Consider the following 19,706-nt stretch of genomic DNA (forward strand, 5'->3'; position numbering starts at 1 on the left):
CCATGCAGTGAGTCCACTTAGCCCAACATAAAGTGTTTAATTGCTCCTGGTGATTGTTCTTTGAGGAGGAGAGGAGAGGTAGATAATAGGCTACTACAAGGTCTGAGGAGGGAGGGCTGTCTGAGAATGAATGGAGGATGTCATGAATGATGCCTGCTGTGCTTTCTGTGATATCAGATTCCTCATCGGCACAGTCCAGCCCGTCATTTTTTTCCCCTTTCCTGTCTCGGTTAACAGAGCAGCGCCCGATTTGGCCACCAGCAACACAAAAGAAAAACAACTTCAGGAAGGTAAATTAAACATACCTGCAGATGCTTTGCACTGTGAGTGTGTGAGTGAGTATGTGTGAGGTCTGCAGACCCCTGCAGGCGGTGTGAATAATTAACAGGGCCAGTGAGCGAGGCAGGGCAGGCCGGGTGTTTTGTTACCCCCGCCTCACTCAGCATGAGTATACAGCATTAGATAACACTATCTATCCACTCGGCTTGTGTCCTTGTGTGTGTGCAGTAGGCTACTTTAGATGATTCTACCATTTGATACCTACAGAACCTCTTGCTGCTTGGAAACAATTCCCAACAGAAAGGCTATACATCCCCTGTCAGAGTCTGGCAGCTTTGACCGCTGTAATCACCATCAGTCATGTTGGGTCTGAAAAACCTGGCGTATATAAAGAACAATTAAAAGGAATGGAATAAAAAGCATGCTTTAGTCATCACATCAGGACTCTGCCTCCACTTTCCATCAGCAGTTTCATCTTTCTGCCTCTAATTTCTAAAATACTCATCATCATGTTTAACAAAGTAAAAGTTTCAACCATCTGCAAACAAAATATGTCCTTTTATTCAGCATTAGTTTTGTTTACAATGATCTATTTACAACATGGACACACATGACAAGAAAATTGAGGACTTTATGACATTTTGAAATCAAAGTAAAATGAAGTTTGTAATTTAAGAGGTTAAACTGAGACATCTGATATTAAGGAGTGGACGTAAGGAACAAGACATGAGTACAAAGGGCAGAAAACACCAGGAGTGTTACAGAGAGAAAGAGAGGTGGAAAATGGGACAAGTGCACTTATGACATCAGGACAAAGACCGTTTTCAAGCTGATTAATAACAAACGTCACGAGAACAGGCACAATGTGAGTCAGAGTTCAAAGTAGGTATGGAAACATACAAGTACAAGATGGATGTCTGACAGAGTGGGAAAGAACATTAATACTGAAACAACAGTTCAAAAAAAAGTAACAACCTCAAAAAAATATTTTCTTTCTCACCAGACTCTGTTCATAGCTTGTGAAGCACCTGCAGGCTTGCTCACCTCTCACAACAAGCTGAAGTTGTTGCAGGTGATAATGATGATGATTCAAGTAAAACAGAGTGTGTTTTCAGCAGGGCTGGGTCAGCCTGTGCAGGTGTAATGGTAGCTCACAGAGAAAGGGAGATCAGGAAGCTTTGCTTAATTATTGTACAGGATGTGTGGAAATACTGTGAGTGTGCTGGTTGAATGTTAGGTCCTCAACAGCTTCGACAGGTCATGTCATAACATTTCTTCAGTTTTCTTTACATTTCTTTGCCTTATTGTCAGTGTGAGATCATCTTATCAATAAAAATGCCAATTGTGGGCGCAGTTCACAATTTTAATGTTTTAAAATGTGCTGCAGGAAAAAAAGGATGGAGATAGTTTGAGTGTAGCCTGTTGGTTTTATACCTGGAAAATAACAGACACTGTAGCAAAGAAACAAGTGTTGTGATGGAATAGATTGACACAATGGGTGATTAAAAAAATGGTACTGGAAGAAGCTGCTTATTCTCCTTTGACTTTAAAAACCTTTTCACGGCCAAACACTCATGATGTGACTTCACAGAAGAGCACAAAAGCCAGTGGTTGTTTACACACACACAGCGGGGAAAGCAAACCACAACTGCACTGTATCGTCCACAAACTCAGTCTGGAGGCTATGCAGCCAACAAATAATCAACCAATAATCAAGCATTCTTAAAAAAGCCAACATACACAGAGTTTATCATTCACACATTCAGTTAATGTGATTTAACAGGGTGTGCTCACTTTTTACATGAACCTGAACATTTAAACCAAACAGACTTACAGCGTGTTAAGAATTAATTTAATTAGAGAGGGGTGGCGTAAGAAGTGAAGTGTAGCACTAAAAATGGCAATCAAGTGATGAATCCGTCCCCATAAATAAATAAATAGAAAAGGGATGCAGAATTAAGATGTAGGACTAGCAGAGTGAGTTATCATGAATCAATAATGCTCTGACTCATCCCTGATCACCTGACTGGAAGGGCCTGAGCACATTTCTCTTCTAGCGGAATTTATCCACAGTATTCTTAGTACTCTTGATTTTTCATAATTATCTTTTTATCTTTCTACCAGAGCAAACATTCTGCTGGGGAAAAATGGAAGGTTTCGCTCTGAAGCATAGTCAAATGTTGTCTTTACTGAGGAAGGAGGCTAAAATTAATGCCACAGTACTAAGCAGTGTGCACACTTACAATGACAGCTGCACGATGTTAGCTCAGAGAAGGGAGTGTACATCCACCATTACACTATCATACCACAGATGCATGAAATAAATTAAAAACAAAATTAAGGTTAAAAAGGTCCATTGTTAAATGTATTTGTACAGTAATAAATAGATTTGTCCTCTATTTACAGTTTACCTTCATTTCAAGCAGTTAAAAACATTAAAATCCTAAATAATTCAAAAGCTATTCTTCTGTTTCCTTGTTTTGTTCTAAAAGGTGAGGGATTGGCGCTCAGGGTTTCCCCTCTTCTTCATCCTTCCACTGGTGAGGAAGACGGCAGGCATGCAGGATGAGGATACTGACATTTATGAACAACGTCCTCCACTGCCTTTCCTCTGTTTCATCCTCGATGACTTTCCAATTTCTCTGTAGCTGCTGTTGTTAGGAGTTTTCGTTAAATTCGACTCAGTGCATACACACACATACATCACGAACACACATACACACAGCCACACATACATTTAGAGCACCCATTGCTTTTTGCTCTGTCATCCTTCAGCCTCTCAATGCAGACCTAAGAACAGCTTCCCTTCAAAGCTTCTATAAAAACCACGAAACAAATCCCCGAGCTGAGCCCTTGGGGCAGCTTATTCTTCGTCCCTCTTGGCTGTTCCAAACATTAATTTATCTTCTTTTCATTCTTCAGGGAGCCATTGCGTTTGTGTTTCCCATTAGACATGCTTTCGCTATGACAATGTCCATTAGCTGTTAGATTACCGTCATCAGTGTCAACGTTGCCCCCTCTGCCCTGGTCCTTACCATTTCCCCTCAGTAGCTGTGCAAACCGTCTCAGTGCAAAGACAGTCAGAGCCAAGGCGGCCCCTACAGAAAGAACCACATCCACCAGGAAGTACTGGAAGGGGGATATATCGTAAACAGCAGAGCGCAGGTGATTGGCACCATGGTGTCGTAGGATGTAGCTAATCCAATAGACAGCTCTGGTCACAGGGTGGCCTGGCTGGTCTTTGTGGATGTTGGAGAGGGTACGGGCCTGCTGCCGATACCTGATGAGAGAAAAGCAGAGAGTTGACATTATAGTTTTTTAGCATCATGTGTGAAAAACAGTTTTGTTTTATTACACAGTTATGTCGAATGTTTAAATCCAATTGTTCAATTATATGACACTTAAGTCTGACATTCACTTCAATTAGTGTCCAGGTCTGAACACTGAATCTAAAGGATTGGCACTAATCATATCAACCTGCAAAGAGAATCTAGTAAAAGAAATGAGATCTGTTAAGCTTAGCAAAGTTTAACCGTGAAAGAAAAATAAAATTACTATAAAAATTAGGGATGCATGATATTATCGGCACAATATCGGTATCGGCTAATAAAAGCTTAAAAACACGTTTATCGGTATCGGCAGATATGAAAATTTCTGCCGATAGGCACAGCCGATAAGCTGCTATTCAGTTAGGATTATTATTATTTTCCATCTGAAAAATAAGCTCCTTAAATAAAATGTAGCACTTCATTTATTTGCACTGCAGAGCTCTGTGTCTGTCACCAGGTTGTTACAGTAGCTCTAAAATAATCAGATGCAACTTGGTTATGCTTAAAAATGCATTGTACATTTAAAGTTCATGTGATCGAAAGAAATTATTTTTCTGTATTTAAATACTGAATATCTTGAGTTTGAAAAAATAATACATTTCTTGTTTATGATAAAATCAAATGTTTTCTGTCTTGTTTTATGTGTGTTTCTTAAACAAATAAGACCGTCACAATTAGTTTAACATATAAATTCCAGTACAGGATAGACTTAGCTTTCTTTACAGTGAAAAAAACAAACAAACTTGTGATTGTCGGTATCGGTATCGGCCAGAGGGGGTTTTGATATATCGGCATATCGGCATATCGGATATCGGCAAGAATCCAATATCTTGCATCCCTGATAAAAAGGTCAGCAGTTTATTACTGCCATCAGTGCAGTTCCAACAGTACATTGTTGCAGACATTTCTTTTTCAGAAGTTAAGATGTACATTATCTCATGATTCCATACACAGTCACCAGATGGCACTGAGAAACACTTTTACTATAATTAATCTGTGACTGTGAAAACAAGAATCGACTGTCTCACTTGTTATCTTTGATGACACTGGTCAGCGCTGTGTACAAGTCCTCTTCACTCATGTACTTCCAGTGTAGCATGATACCCATGCCTTTGGCAGCCACACGGGTCATGGTGTCATAGTGGTCCCCAAACAGGGGCACGCCCACCACTGGCACCCCGTGGTACATGGCCTCGTAGATGCTGTTCAGGCCACCGTGGCTCAGGAATGCCCTGGTGTTGGCATGGCCTGGAGAACAGGAGGGGTGAGGAATGAAAATTAGCATGTTTAGTGTTATATTCTCATTACGTCATCTTTCTACAAGGTGGATTACTTTTAGGTTATTTATCTACATTTTACATGCTTTGTGAGATCACCGAAACTGCTTTATAAGGGGATCCAGGGAATTTTGTTGAAAGGGTCAATAAAAGAATCTTGGTTCCAAAATATTGGATTATTTTTAGCTATTTTTTCAATGGATCAGGCTTTAAAGGGTTAAAATGCCAGACATGCAGCACTTGCAGTCATGGGCTAGAGGTGTTGTTAATCCTTTCCCAAAGACAATGCGAGCTGTTAATATGAAAACGCAGTTGTGCATTCCTCCACATTAAAGTGTGCAAATGTGTTTACCCGTTCACATTCCACACAACCCTGTGGTTAATGAGAAGGTGTGAACCCAAGCACAGAAACAAGTTTGTAAAGTATCCTGGGTCATTCAAGGAGAGTTAAAATTTGGTATAAAAGACATTTCACTTAAGACACTTCAATTGAAAAGACTCTTAAGGTTAATTTTAAACCTTAAAGTGGAATAAGAGGTTGAGGTAAACATTACATAATTCCTTTATAGACTCACCCAGTAAATCATTCTGAGGCATCCAATCAACAAGCTTGGTGTTGTTTCCAAGGTTACTGGGTGGAACACCAGAAAATCTAAGAAAAGAAATGGAGGAATGATGAAGGAACAAAGCAGCACATGGTTATGCAATGTATGAGGAGTGTGTGTGCTCTATGGCGTGTAAACATAAAGTGAAAAATCGTGTCACTTGACTTTCATTCAGTCCAAGCACCTGCTGTAGTATTAAATTTACTTTATGTCAACACCAATGGCATAAAGTATATTTGACCACCATGACCTTGGAAATACAGTGTATGAATAGCACTTGGCTGTCAAATGAATGCGCACTCACTTCATATATCCACCACAGACCCACCACAGACCCACCACAGACCCACCACAGTACGAAATGTGTTGAAGAAGTTCTTTTTAACAGTTTACTTCTTGTCTACTGCTGTTTGCTTAGAGCTGGACATTTTGTTTTCATCAGTCTAGTCAGAGTAGATTTCAATGGCAGTTTAAGTTTCACAACCAGTCCTTTGTAAGGTCTCTGAAAGTTTGGCACTTAAGAACCTTTTCGAGCACTGTTAGTATTTTATATGTAAAATCTTTGACACTGTTTAGTTTAAAGAGTATGTTTCAGACATGTATCCATCTATGGGTCAATAACTGAGTGAATAGCAAAATATCACATGAAGGTGTGGAGCAAAAGCTGAACAGGTACAATTTATAGTTACGCTAACTTCATTTGTCAGAAACACAAAAAAAGAGGCAGTGAGAATGAGATGGAAAAAAATCTATGACCGAATTTTGTTGAAAATATTTTTTACAACTTAACCCCAACTCTAATCTTCTTTTTTATTAAAACAACTTATCTTTCAGCCATCACTGTTTTCAAAGAAACTTAGCCATTTTTAAGATGAATAAGAGATTCTGTCAGTGTGTAAGTTTGACATAAAAATTACACAAATTCTTGAGTAAAAACAAAGCTACAGTTGGCTGCAGATTAGTGATAAATTTGTTCAAGTATATGGACACCTACATATAAGCAGTGTTTATTTTCTCTTATTTTATCAAAAGATGTTTAAAAATCACAAGTAGAATGACATGGCACACATTCAGGATGGGGATGTATGCTGAGCTTTTTATCAGCAAGCTCCATAACTTAAAGGTCCTGTAATCTTTTCTGTAAATTTCTCTGGATTAGCTGACCAGCTTTACCACCTGTCGGAGGCTAATGTGTCATTAATAAGTCAGTTATCTAAAACACATTTTGGTATTTCATTGTCACTTCTGTGAAATTATTTGTTATTTTTCTTCAATATGTATTCTGTTTTGATTGTTATCAAAGATAAACAAATCCCATTCACACACTTGCACAGCCACTGGGGCCAGTCATGAGTTAGCCACAGCTTAGTGATAAGTTAATTCAGGACATAAGTCAGTGGGACCTGGGTTTGAACTCCCGAGGAGAAGTTGTGAGGTTTTCAAGGCTGTCCTGCTTCCACACGACCATAATAAAACGTAAAATTACACACCATATACTCACAATGATCTACCTATGCAGATTTAATGTAAAAGTGCAAATTCCCTGGAGCGGGCTTGTTGCAGGCTGTTGCTGACTCCCAATATGAAATGAGCGATCGTTCCACCATGGACTAGTTTCCCCTCTGTTTAGACTTCCAGTCACTTTCAGTGAACTCACATCGTTTGATCCAATCAAGTTTTGAGCGTTGATAATTACTTCTGTCTAAATCATTTAGAGTTGGATTGTTCAGCATGCTCAAGGTCTCAGCATCCATACATGCATTGTGTTGTAGTGAGAACAAAACACGCTGTATCTACAGGAAGCTCAGTGAAATGATTAACACGCTGCATGGAGTCAAAAAAAGGAAACATTGTCGATCACTTTTACCCTTTCAAACAGACAAAAGGGGAAGGGTTCTGCTTGCTAAGTCGCAGACATTTAAGTTTCAAACTTTTGTCTTCTGTACATGGCCAAATAACCCCCATCCGTCCATCTCTGTCTCCTCCCCTCCCCAACTCAGACTCTTTCATCTCTCTTTCTCTCCTAAACAAAGCACCAATTCACTGTCCTGCCAATCAAAGCCTACATTCATGTGGCCAATTATCAATGACACGATTCATTTGGCTTGGTCACTGTCCCTCACATCAGCCCTCTTCCTGTTTCCATCCTCTTGGTTTAGAAGAGCTACTGACTGCCACATTATAATATAATACTGTATTCAAAGTCTTGGAGATTACATGAGACTCTTATTAGCCAATTAGACACTTAAATTGATTTACAATGTTTAATAGAGCAATATCTTTTAGTTCACCTGTGCCAGACAAAGCCAACTCCTTGTCTGATCCCTATCCTCAAAATATTTCACAATGGTGCTTAACTTGCTCACAGCATACCACAGAGGGCTGTTAATGGTACACCACAGGTAGATCATTTCTTCAGGTTTTTAAACAAAACCTTCAAAAGATAAGAAGACACGTTGAAATCGGCCATGTTAGAAATGGCAAAAAGGTTGAAATATTGGTCAAAACACATGCAAATTGCGTAAAAACTGCTCGGTAAGACCATTTATGTAAAGGCCCTTGATAGGGGATTTACATCACCTCCCAACATAAATCCTGAGTAAATCCTTGTCTTGGGTGTCACAATAAAAAAAACATTTCCACAGTGCTACATAAATACCAGAGACCTCAGAAAAACTTAGAGACTGAGTTTAGCACCAGTGAATTTATGATCTAGATTTAGATAAAAACAACTTTCATCTCAAAACCTATAATAATGTGGTATAGACATTCTTAATGAAAGGTTACCTGTGTCAGGTATGAATTCATGGTCACTTGTGTAGCAGAGCTTTTGTTCCAGTGAAAACCACATAAGCCAGCCAACAACCTCTGCAGACCTTCATCTAACATTAACTCAGTAGCCAGGTGAGCAGACAGAGTGTATATATGCACATATATAGCAGGGCTTTGTTCCTTTGATTCGTTTTTATCATGCACTATTTGAACATACCGAAGCGGATGGTATGTCTGGAACAGTATAAAATGACACAAAACCTCAGCCTATAGAGTTGGTAAATCCCAAACTCTTCAATATATATGAACAAGAGTTAAGGATTAACAGATTTAGGTTGGGATTTCAAAGCTCTGTGAAACTCACGGCACCTCTGTTTATTTTTTCTGCTTTATCAGTTCTGCTTTCCTCCTTTTAGTTTTTGCATTTCCCTGCTGAGGTCAAGAACAATGGATTGTTGCTGCGTAAATAATTGAAAGAGATTAGATTTCAATCACACCTATCTCTATCTCAGGGCAAGCATAAGCATTTTAGATAACCCCAGGAAGGAATTTTCATCATTATGCATCCTGCACACATAACAATTCACTTTTTTATGCACAGATGTTGGAGGTGTTCGAGTTACTCCATCGCAAGCTTATTCTGCCTGTACCATGGCTCTACAGAGTTGTAAAAGGCAACAAAGATACTATAAGGGGAGATGAGCATGGGTTTATTGCTCAGAGTTTATCAGTTGAAGACAAATGGGACCTTGCACCAAATAAAAAAATAACGCATGTGAGCAAAAGATTACAAAGCACTCCGCAGATCCATAGTTCTTCGACCATCAAATTAAACTTTATGACTCGTCAGTGTAATTTGAATTCAAATTCATGTACTGCTTATTTTGTACTGAAAGTTACACTAATGTGAATTTTTTCATCAATGAAAACTGATTTGAATATTTTTGAGCAGGACGCAAAAATAAATCCCTCAAAAAATATTTCTGAATTAAATCAAATCAATACTACTACACCGTGAAGCCTTCATCGGTGTGTCTTTTCTTTAGTTTGTCAGGATGAGTACTCAGACTCTACAGACTCCACCGCTGCTCTTAGCTCATCTTGATGACCTCAGATAAAACCCTGGAGCTAAAGTGAGGTGGGGACATGAACTTTGGTCTCTGGACACAGACTCTGAGAGGAACACCATGTTTCCCTACAATTTATAACATGTCACTAAACAAATAGGAAAAAAATGGTCATGGGAAGAACTGCAGTTTCTTCCACATAAGACAGAGTGGAGGACAGTCAGTAACTCAGACTCACTAAAGACTCTGTTTAAAAAAACTCTGTGAGTGATAGAAAGAAAACTTTACCTCCAGACGACACGCTGGGGCAGTCTGGCGAGGGCGCCTGCCAGTTTGTGAGCGATGTCATGAGAAAGGTACTTGACCCCAGCACCAAACGACACAACCACAAAACCATGCTCCGCTGTGTCATTCACCCATGCCTCAAAGTCCTGAGGAAACATCAGAGACAGACAATGAGAGCTGAGAGGAAAGCTGAAAGAGTTATTTGCTATGTAGAAAGGTTAAAAGGTAAGCAAGGCAACACTTTATTATTTTAAAAACATTAAACAACACTCTAGTCGATTACGTTATTAATGGCGTTAAGTTGCTGGGTCATATCTAGCTCATATCTAAAAATATTCAAAGTACAACCATGGTTGAAAAAAAAAAAAAAATCATAAAACAAACTGATCATATTTACTTTCAGCCACACCTTTGTGGTTGAGACTTTATTCGAGTGTTCTCCTCTCACATACACACATACACAAACACACACAAGTACACAAATTCTGAATGATTTACAGGTTCATAGGGATGCCAAGACTCACAAACCATGATAAATGAGCTCTATCAACAATCAGCGAGTACAAAGGTTTGATAAGAAAGATAACTAAAAATCTTCAGAGACAGAAAAAATTTGACAGTTTCTGTCCTAGTGATTCCGTTAAAACAGCAGGTTGCTGAAATAATTCCATTCAGACAGCTTTAATACATCTACAGGATATGTATACTACCCCACAAAGGAGTAACCGAGCAAGACATGGGATGGAAAATACATGACGCTGCCCAATAAAGTTAAGCAAATAAAGTCAACGCCTCAAAGCAACGAGTAAAGACAAGATAAGCCTTTGTGTTTTGGAATGAAGTCAAGTGCTGGATTATAAGTCATTACTTCATATTAAAGTACAATGATAACAATCACACTAATTTAACTTTAAAAGTGCAATATGCTGACCCAACAACAGAAGACACAGGAACCCAAGCAACACAAGAACTAAGCATTACTTGACACCAGGGAAACCAAAGATGTCACATAACTTAAGAAGTCTTAAGCCCTAACTTTGGAACATCTGGGGAGGGAATCACCTCAGGATCTAAGGTGGAGACAGTCAATGCTGATGGCTACTTTAATCAAATGATCGTCATCTTTTTTATGAAAAGCTTCAGCTAAAAAAAGTTTTGGGTTTTTTGTAAACTTTATTCTTCAGTTTGTGAGATGAACTTTTGAAACTTCTGCTCCAAAAGTACCACACCAAACAGTTGGGCTGGGACGATATGCTATTCTCACGATTCAATACTATTACAATTTCTGGGGTGTCGATTTGATTTAGAGTGTGATTCCTTGATATTAACGATCTTTAGTTTGCTTTTTAACACCAGACCATGTAAAAAAGATAACGTCTACAGACTATACCAGGAGCCATAATTTCCCATAAAATGCACATCACATGAGTGAGAAAGAAATATTTCACCCTCTGCCAGAGAAAAGTGGTAACTTTTTTCCAATCCAGTTCAAAAACGAAGACTGAAATAAAGAATTTGTACTTGAAAAAAAATGATTTTTTGAGAAAGAATCACGATTTTGATAATGCCAAAAAATCCCATATTGTAAACATATACTGATTTTTTTTTTCACCCACTCCTACTAAACAGATCCCTGTTTTACTATCTAGAAAACATCTGTGTACTGAATAAGTTAACAAATCTGCAGTTGTAAATTTGGGGAACCCATAAACACTAATCTGCTCTGTGAACAGTGACATTGTACACACTGTCTGCTCTTTTGCATGTTTTAAATGTTTACTGTCCTGGACTCACAGCAATGCTGACTGGTTGTAATTTACAACATACCACCTGCTCCACAAAACTCGTTTAAGAGGCCTCAGACAACCTTCATATACACTCCTTGTTTACACTAAAGCCCACTCTACAAACATTTAAGAGCAATACGAATTAATTTTGGAGCTCCAACAACACTGTCAGGAGTTATTTGTTGTGGATTTAATTTAATAATTGGAGGTAAAATAACCACAACAGTTTGGAGTGAGACTTGGTAAAAGGAGACGAAGGAGCACCATGTTGGAGGATGAGTAGAGGGAGGTAGGCTAACTGTCCAGCTGTGGTCGGCCCTGGCACGGAGCAACCTCAGGGGCACACTGGGTTGTACTGTCCCCACAACGCAGCCTCAGTGACCCCATAAAAGAGTCTCAGTGTCCCCAGAGCACTGGTCAGAACAATGACCTCGTTCTCCCTCCACTTCCATTCTAACTCCGTCCACACAGCGTGGCACAATGCTCCCTATTGGCTTGAGAGGCATTCCAAAACCCCCCGCAGTGGATACCGACGCTTCTCGCTATCGGCGTCCGAACGTTTGCTGGACTTAACCCCACGTCACCACCCGCCTCTGCTCTTCATGACTCCACGCCCTCTCTGCTTAAGCATCGACTGTCTATTCATCCCATACCCATCCTCACCCCAGTGTCATCAATACAGGAGTGCTTTGTGGACACTATCGACAGCTACAAGAGAAGGAAGTATTTTCTGTATCTACCCTTGATTGAACTCATTGTCTCTCCAGAGAATGTGGGAAAGAAATCCATATACAGTATCCACGTATGTTGTACTCGAGCTACCCAACACAAAGATTAATGGGTAGGGATGGGTACTGAATCAGGTACTTTTATTGGTACCAACCAAATTCTTTTATAAGTACCTGGTACCGATTCATGTAAAATCAAAAGGTATCATGTTTTGTATCCTTGTGACTGTGAGGGAGCAAAAGAGTAGGCAATTTTCCAAGCTGGACTTGAACACAGCATTGTAAGGTTAAATATTGAAGAATAAATATGTTAAACTGAAAAAAATATATATTTTATTATTAAACAAATTTATGTTTTTTACAATATAAACACACAAAAAAATACCGAAAATTGGTACCGTTGAGTACTGGTACCATTTGCCAGGTACCGGGCATTGGTACTGTATCGTTTCAAATCTGAAAGGCACCCATCCCTATTCATGGGTAAGATAAGGTGGGGCTTTATTCCATTGGTTAAAACATTTTTATGGGTCATAGTATGAACCACAACATCACTGACAAATTTATATTTTTTTTATGAGAGAGCAATATTAAACATTCAACAGATCATTGTTCATTAAAAAAGATAATTCCTAATTAAACAAAATGGGAAGCAGGGTTTGCTTGGGTTCTTTTAAAGAAAAGTAAAAAGTTTTCAAACTCTTGTTGGTTGCACACATGATGAGAAAGTGAAACATCCTCATTTGTAAACTGATGCTGATGTAGGAAAATGAATGCAAATTTGACTTCTAAATGTAGATTAAATGCAATAAACATCTACTTCAGAGGGATGTTAATTAAAATGGCTTTCTACACAACATGCATTACATCATGGTCAAATTTTTTGACCATGAATGAACCATTGTACATCAGTGCATTTATTGCCAAGGACACAGAGTTCTTATCTTATGTTCCAGCACTTATAGGGGAGCCCTGCAACAACACCATGTGTGGACACATGAAAATGAAATGTGCATTTTTACATCCAGATCTACAGGAACATGTTTTATTTATTGAGTGGGATATGATCACAAAAAGAGCTGAAACTCTGTAACACTGAGATGTGATTTGATGAAGTATAGAATACTTATACGGATGTTTTTTTGAATGAGGTAGAAATAATCAGTTCAAGGCAACAAAGCAATAAGTGAGACTACAAAGAAGGTAAAAGAAATCTGAGAGCAAAGGGAAGTGCTAAAACATTTACACAGTATTTACGCACAGCAATGGTCAGGCTTTTCAAAAGCCATCCAGATAACGTGGCAAATTTTGTCAGAGTTCATAACCTAGCTTTCTTGCTTCATTCTCACTGAAGGGCCCAAGCAAACCAGGATCCCCTGAACAAGTACCCTAGATTTGCCCACTTCCAAAAAACAAAACTCTCCCTTTTTATCATGACATGACCTATACTTGGTCAGCCATATTTTTTCAGTATGGTATGGTCAGTATAATATACTTCAGGCCACAGAGGACTATATTTCCTAATGTTGTTTGTTTCTGCACAGAAGGTCTCCCACATTCTTCATTTCCTCATTTTACTAAAACAAAAGCCGTCTTTGTGTGAGTGTGTGGATGTGTACTGACCTGTGGAAGTGGGTTGGGAGGCTGGGTAAGGATCCCTCCTATGTATACAACATGAGGCAGGGTGGGGCGGGGAAACTCCAGGGCCATGTCAGTGCACAGCATCCACAGCCGGCTGCCCTGCACCAGGTCCGCCATGGCTACTTGAGGCTTCACTCCGTGCTTCTTCATAATCCGGTCATACTTGGGTAAAGCAATATAATGAACTCCAAAGCGCTGCACCAGGTACACAGCTGTGTTGGTGATCCTTTGGAGCAGAGACATTCGGTCTGTCAGCAAAGAGTTGAATTCCGGTACATATGAAAGAGGAGCAGGTGCGCCTGCCTCTGCAGGGTACCACAGGCCTGTGCTGAACACAGCATACTGCACACCCAGGATATGAGCAATCACGAAACCACACATCTCATTAGGGTCCACTAGCAGCAGGTCAAATTTTGCCTCCTTTAGGCGGGTCATCACTTCAGCGTTACCAACCACAGCGTCACAGTTTTGAGAGTAGTGATCAAGAATATCAAACAGTTCTAGAAAAGTAAGACGGCCTGAGAAGATGTTGGACACTTTGGACTGGAGGAAATTATCAGCTGTGGTGCTGTTGAAGATCCCTGGGTAACGCTGTAAGTGCCAGTGTGAGGAGGGTGGCACGTCACGGCCCTCTGATATTAGAAAATGGGTCTCATGGCCCTCCTGGTGCAGCGCTGTAGCCAGCGTTTTGAAGATGTAGAGGTGGGACTCAAACATAATGGGTGGTACTACTATGACTTTAGCGGCCCATGATGCACTGGGACTCCAGGTGAGGAGGCCAAAGAGAAGGAGCAGTGACGGGGGAAGTAGCATGGCTGAAATGACAAACAAAAAAGAAGTGTGTCACTACATGGCACCAAAACAAAGGAAGGGGGAAGTCCCAACTAATCATAAACTAATAACATTTAAACAAGAGATACTGTGATGACTTTTTTTCCCTCTTCAGTCCTAATACCTAACTTTGAGAAACATCCAGAACTGAATATGTCACTGATACCAGCAGGATCTGAACTTTAAGTTTTATTGGCTGAAAATGCAAATGTTAGCACCAGCTTAGACTTACACAGCCCTCTCTGTTAACAGTGCACTGTTGGTGTTTATGATCATAAAATAATAATCCACCCAAACATTTGATTCTTTGGGAGGAGGCTAATACTTTTTTATGACCGGAAATTTGCCAACTCCCACTCCTTAGTGATAGGCAGTACTTGGGGCTGATAGCAATGCTAATACGTAATACTAGTATTGGTACTATTTATTACTTAACATTAGGGATTTAACGATGCACTCAACACAAGATTGGATACATACTCTGATACAGGGTCAACTAAACATTTTCTAATGATTTTTTTCTAGGTATGAGCTTGCAGACAAGATATGACTGAAAAAGATTCCTTTGATTATCTCTGCAACTGCAAAACACAAACCATGCAATGAATGCAAAATTTAAAACACACACATTCTCACACAAACATTTAATTTTATAAAAATTGCAAAATATATTTTCTCTTATTTCTAACAAATTAAAGAGAATTTCTTTTTTAATTCTCTGAGGTAGGGTAAACTGTGCAAAACAAAGTATGTCCTTTTCTTATAAATAAAAGTGAAATTATATTTTATCTTGAATAACAAAAAAAAAAAAAAAATTAAAAAAGGACTTTTTAATTAGATGTCACATCAAAATAACTTGATGAATAAAAAACACAAAATCCCTTCAAATAATCTTTTTTTAAGAAAAAAAAACAGTCCTCTGCTTTTTAGAAGGCATCACTGTGTTGTTGTTTTTTTAATATTTTTTTTAGACTTATTTGAATCGTCAAACATCTGTATCAATTTTTAACTGTCTTGTGATGCATGGTTACATCCCTGCTTAGAATAATCAGAAAGATGAGTCTAGAAAGGGTAAGCAGTTATGTTCATGGTCTATAATCCTTCAACCTTTTCATTATTTAGTGGAAAAGAAAGACCAACACTTTACATCCCATTTCAGACTTTGGGAACTGTTACACTCTTCAAAGACATGGGACTCAGACAATGAAAAGTCTTTGTTTTGGTGTGGTTACATTTTTTCTATCCTTCATGGTTTACTTCCCCTCATCAACCTCTTTCTCCTTATTTTGATCCTACCCCTTCATCCCACCACACTCCCAGTGCACAGCCTGAACTGACATGGTATGGGTAGCACCAACGTCATTCTAAACCTCCGGCCACTCTATTCACAAACGCAAACACAAAGAGCCATTATCACACCGCCATGTCGTGGCCTGTGCCTTATGCCTACACCAAGCCGCCCTCTTCTTCAGATTAATCATCTACACTGCTAACTTTTTTATGACGATCCATCAATCATCCCGCTTTTTCCATCCCCAATGAGTAACACTTTCTGGAGAAAATGAATGAAAATATTCAAAGATTCCCCATGAACCAAGGCGTCATTAGGTGTTCCCTGGGTGGACTTTGCTTGTATTCCATCCCACAATCTAAACAACTGCAGATTAGAGGAGTAGGCCAAAGATAACTGCTTTTTGAAGTCATATTAGATTGCTTTCATAATACCATTATGCTAACATCTCCCTGATAGCATCTCAGCATTGTCAAATAGCGCATAAGCCATCTGTTAATACACAATGTGACATTCCCTTACACATACAGCTGGGGTTTGGTAGGGGACCGAAGGTGGTGGCCATTTTGTTTGGCATTGTCCCGAGGATAGCGTTTCAAACACTTCTCAGCCCAGACTGTTGATGGTAACTATAGAAACAGGACGCTGTCTACTGGGGACTGTGATGCATCATGACTTAAGTTACTGACGATGGGGTCTGGTTACGCTGCGCACATGGAGGGGCTAAGGAAATTACCTAGATTAGGAGACTTAAAGGACATGAAATGATGAGATAGACTAGAGGGAGATGGAGGAGCTGAAAAGAAAACTTAATAAGGATAGAAAATGTGTTTAAGTGCACTTCAGTCAAGTAAACCCTAAGGTTAATTTTCATCATTTTTGTCAGAATCTCTCAACCATCCCACTCAAACTTTCTCTTTTGTCTTCCCTTTCTACAATAACATTAATAAATAAAATTAAGTAAGCAATATCATGATATGTCAGTAGTTTGGATTTCATTTCCTGTCAAAAGTAATGGGCACTCCAATCAACCTTGATGATTTTACATCATGCATAAATGGGCCACTTTATTAATGATCTGTATTTAATTTTCAATGAAACGTGACTGCTCTTTATCACTCAGCTTTAATTCCCTGTGAAGACAGATTCAAGGGACTTCCAAAACCTTTCTCAAAAATATGAAAAATCTACAAAGCAAAATTTGTCTGCAATTTAGATGACCACCACTTGGACTAACCACAAGCTTTTAAATTAAATATGAGTTACTTGTGTTTAATGTGTTATAACACATATTCTATTCCCACATTCTTCTTCTGGTCAGTGTATTATTAAAATCTAGAAGATTACAGCTTCTACAGGAAGGATTTCCATCCATTCACAGTGATCCAAGCAGCTCATTATACACCAATTATTCCTTGGTAATACCATAATCTGGACTAACATTATCTACATTTAGCACAGCAGGAGGAGCAGCCCTGCTGCACGCTCGGTGGGGTTTTATTATCTCCATGCGTCAAGCTGAGAGGAAATCAGACTTCCAAAGAGCTGATATTAAGGCAAATACAAGTCAGACCATGCTATTTATTCTGCCTCATATCTTTCAAATGGAGTGTGGCTAACTTATCTCAGGTTTGTTTGCAGCAGAGGAAGTCGAATGGGGTCCCGTGAAGGGCACAACTGCCAGACGACAGGTTAGCAAAGCTTTAAACATTAAAATAGATAAAGTTAACTTTGTAAAAAACCTCAGGTCTAATGGGCTTAAACATGCTGTTCATTCAAGGATTCACATCATACTGGAGAGCTCACAACAACTACACTATTTGTACAATTTTATAACCTAAAAAATACTTCAAAGTAATGAAATAACAAACTGAGGCCTGCATTTTTAACCAAAGCATATCACAATCTGAAACCGACCACATAGTAGTAATACTCAGTGGCTGTATTTTCATGTTGCAACCCAAGAGTTAAAGAACTCATAAGCCTGAAAGTCCAAAGTGTACTTGTGCTTATAGATAAAGACGCTATACCTATCAAGAGCACTTTATATATGAGCAAAGATAAAGCCTAAAGCCTTCAGATCTTGTTCTGTAGTGAAAACAAACAGTCAACAGACATGACTCTTACATGCCAAAGGCAGAGGAGAAGCTGTTTACAATGGCAACATAGACTCTGTGAAAACCCTTGAATCTGCTGTTGCTTAAACAGCATTTTTTAAAAGTGTACAAAGGATAAGGTCAAAAGACATTTGTAGATGTTACTTGATAAGATTCCTTCCATTTCCTCCTGATGAAACATGCTAAGGCCTACTTGGCTTCAGGTATGAACCAAACTTTACACACTGATCTGCTGACTAAATGCTGGTTTAGGCGCAACTAAAACGCGCAGGGTTTCAATTCAGCGGTTCAGCTGACTTTATTCTTCAGAGCTTTTGCAGAAATTAAATTCCATTTCCCCTCACTTTGAAACCTCATACTACGTCTGCCACACACTGAAAACATCAAGACACCAAAACAGGTCGGACAGGCTCCTTATTCTCACCAGTAAGTGCTTTAAGCAGCAAATAAACAAATACTAGGTAAGACAATGAAGAAGGTAGAGTATCGGATAGCTATCAACACCAACTCATGAATATAATGCACGGGGAAAAAAGAAATGAAGTCAGAATTGATGGCCTTAATCATTAAATACACCATTTATGAAGCATGGAGCCAAAGCTTAATCCAGGTGTGATTAATCCTTTTATCCTTTATAATAAGCTTTAAGTAAAGGCACACCTCATAACTTACACACATACACACAGGCTGTTTGTTTGCTAAAGCAGAAATACAAAGGATCCCTCGAGGACACATTAATCAAAATGAAGCTGTCCTCATAAGCCTGACGTTTGCAAGATAAGCAGTGACTTGAGTTTTGTGTAAGCAGGACATACAGCTCTGACCTGTTGATTCATAACTACCAAAGGTTTTTTTTTCCCCTCTGAAACACATTAGATGACTTTTTACGTCGGGGCTATAGATTGGTAGAGGTTGTGCCTTAAGGCGCCATAGTTTATCCTATATTTAATATTAAGATTATGTGCTGCGGCCGGTTTCTAAACAGTACAGGTAGTTGTATTTTCTACTCAACGTGGCGGTGTTTTGTGTAGGTTTTGTGTTTTTTTGCCTCACAGCCAAGCCATCGAAGTCACGTCTAAAATAAGCACAACCCAACAGCTATCGACTCATCTTCACGATAATGAGAAAACAAACTGTTAAAAACGTCTCGTAAACACAGCAATAATTTTCCCAACAACAGATAACGTTCTTAAAAAAGAATAATACAGGGTACAATATTGGACGAGAATCAATCTATCGTTGAAATGAGAAGCACAACCAAGCGAACTTTTTCTTCAAGGATAATTGCCGAAGGACCTGAACGCAACACGGCAACCTGCGATACAGGTGCATCTCAGGAGATTTCGACTACAGCACCTGGGCTTTCAGGGGGAAAAACGGTCTAACATCACTGGCAAGTTCCCTACTGTCAAATTCGAAAATGTTGAATCTCTCTTTGCGACTAAAAGCGTCAAAATGTCGAGTTTTGTTATTTAACCTGAGGTCTCCAGCTATCCTGTGTTGGCCTTACCTTGTTACCTAAATGGAGCCAAGGAGAGAGAGGGGGTGAAACAGGAGTAGTCCTAATTTTCCAGAACAGGATTTAAAGTGTTGGGGAAGTAAAACACAAAAATAAAAGAAGTGAGGGCTAAAGTAAAATGTGTCCCCGAGTATCGAAGATGGGCAGAGGCAACATAAAACTCTCAGTCCCTCTCATG

General features: G+C 39.2%; 1 protein-coding gene across 1 annotated transcript; it reads right to left on the bottom strand.

The window, feature by feature from the left end:
• Positions 1-838: 838 nt before the first annotated feature.
• ugt8 (UDP glycosyltransferase 8) lies at positions 839-19,706 on the bottom strand. Its single transcript, XM_074683787.1, has 6 exons — positions 19,520-19,706; positions 13,753-14,585; positions 9,618-9,760; positions 5,461-5,537; positions 4,637-4,856; positions 839-3,559 (listed from the first exon to the last, which is right to left on the bottom strand). The coding sequence occupies exons 2-6, from the start codon at positions 14,581-14,583 to the stop codon at positions 3,175-3,177; spliced, it is 1,656 nt and encodes a 551-aa protein (XP_074539888.1). The 5' UTR covers positions 14,584-14,585; positions 19,520-19,706; the 3' UTR covers positions 839-3,174.

The sequence above is a fragment of the Halichoeres trimaculatus genome, unplaced genomic scaffold (assembly GCF_033239565.1).
Source record: "Halichoeres trimaculatus isolate MK-OKI-2021-1 unplaced genomic scaffold, fHalTri1.1 fHalTri1_scaffold_2, whole genome shotgun sequence".
Lineage (NCBI taxonomy): Eukaryota > Metazoa > Chordata > Actinopteri > Labriformes > Labridae > Halichoeres > Halichoeres trimaculatus.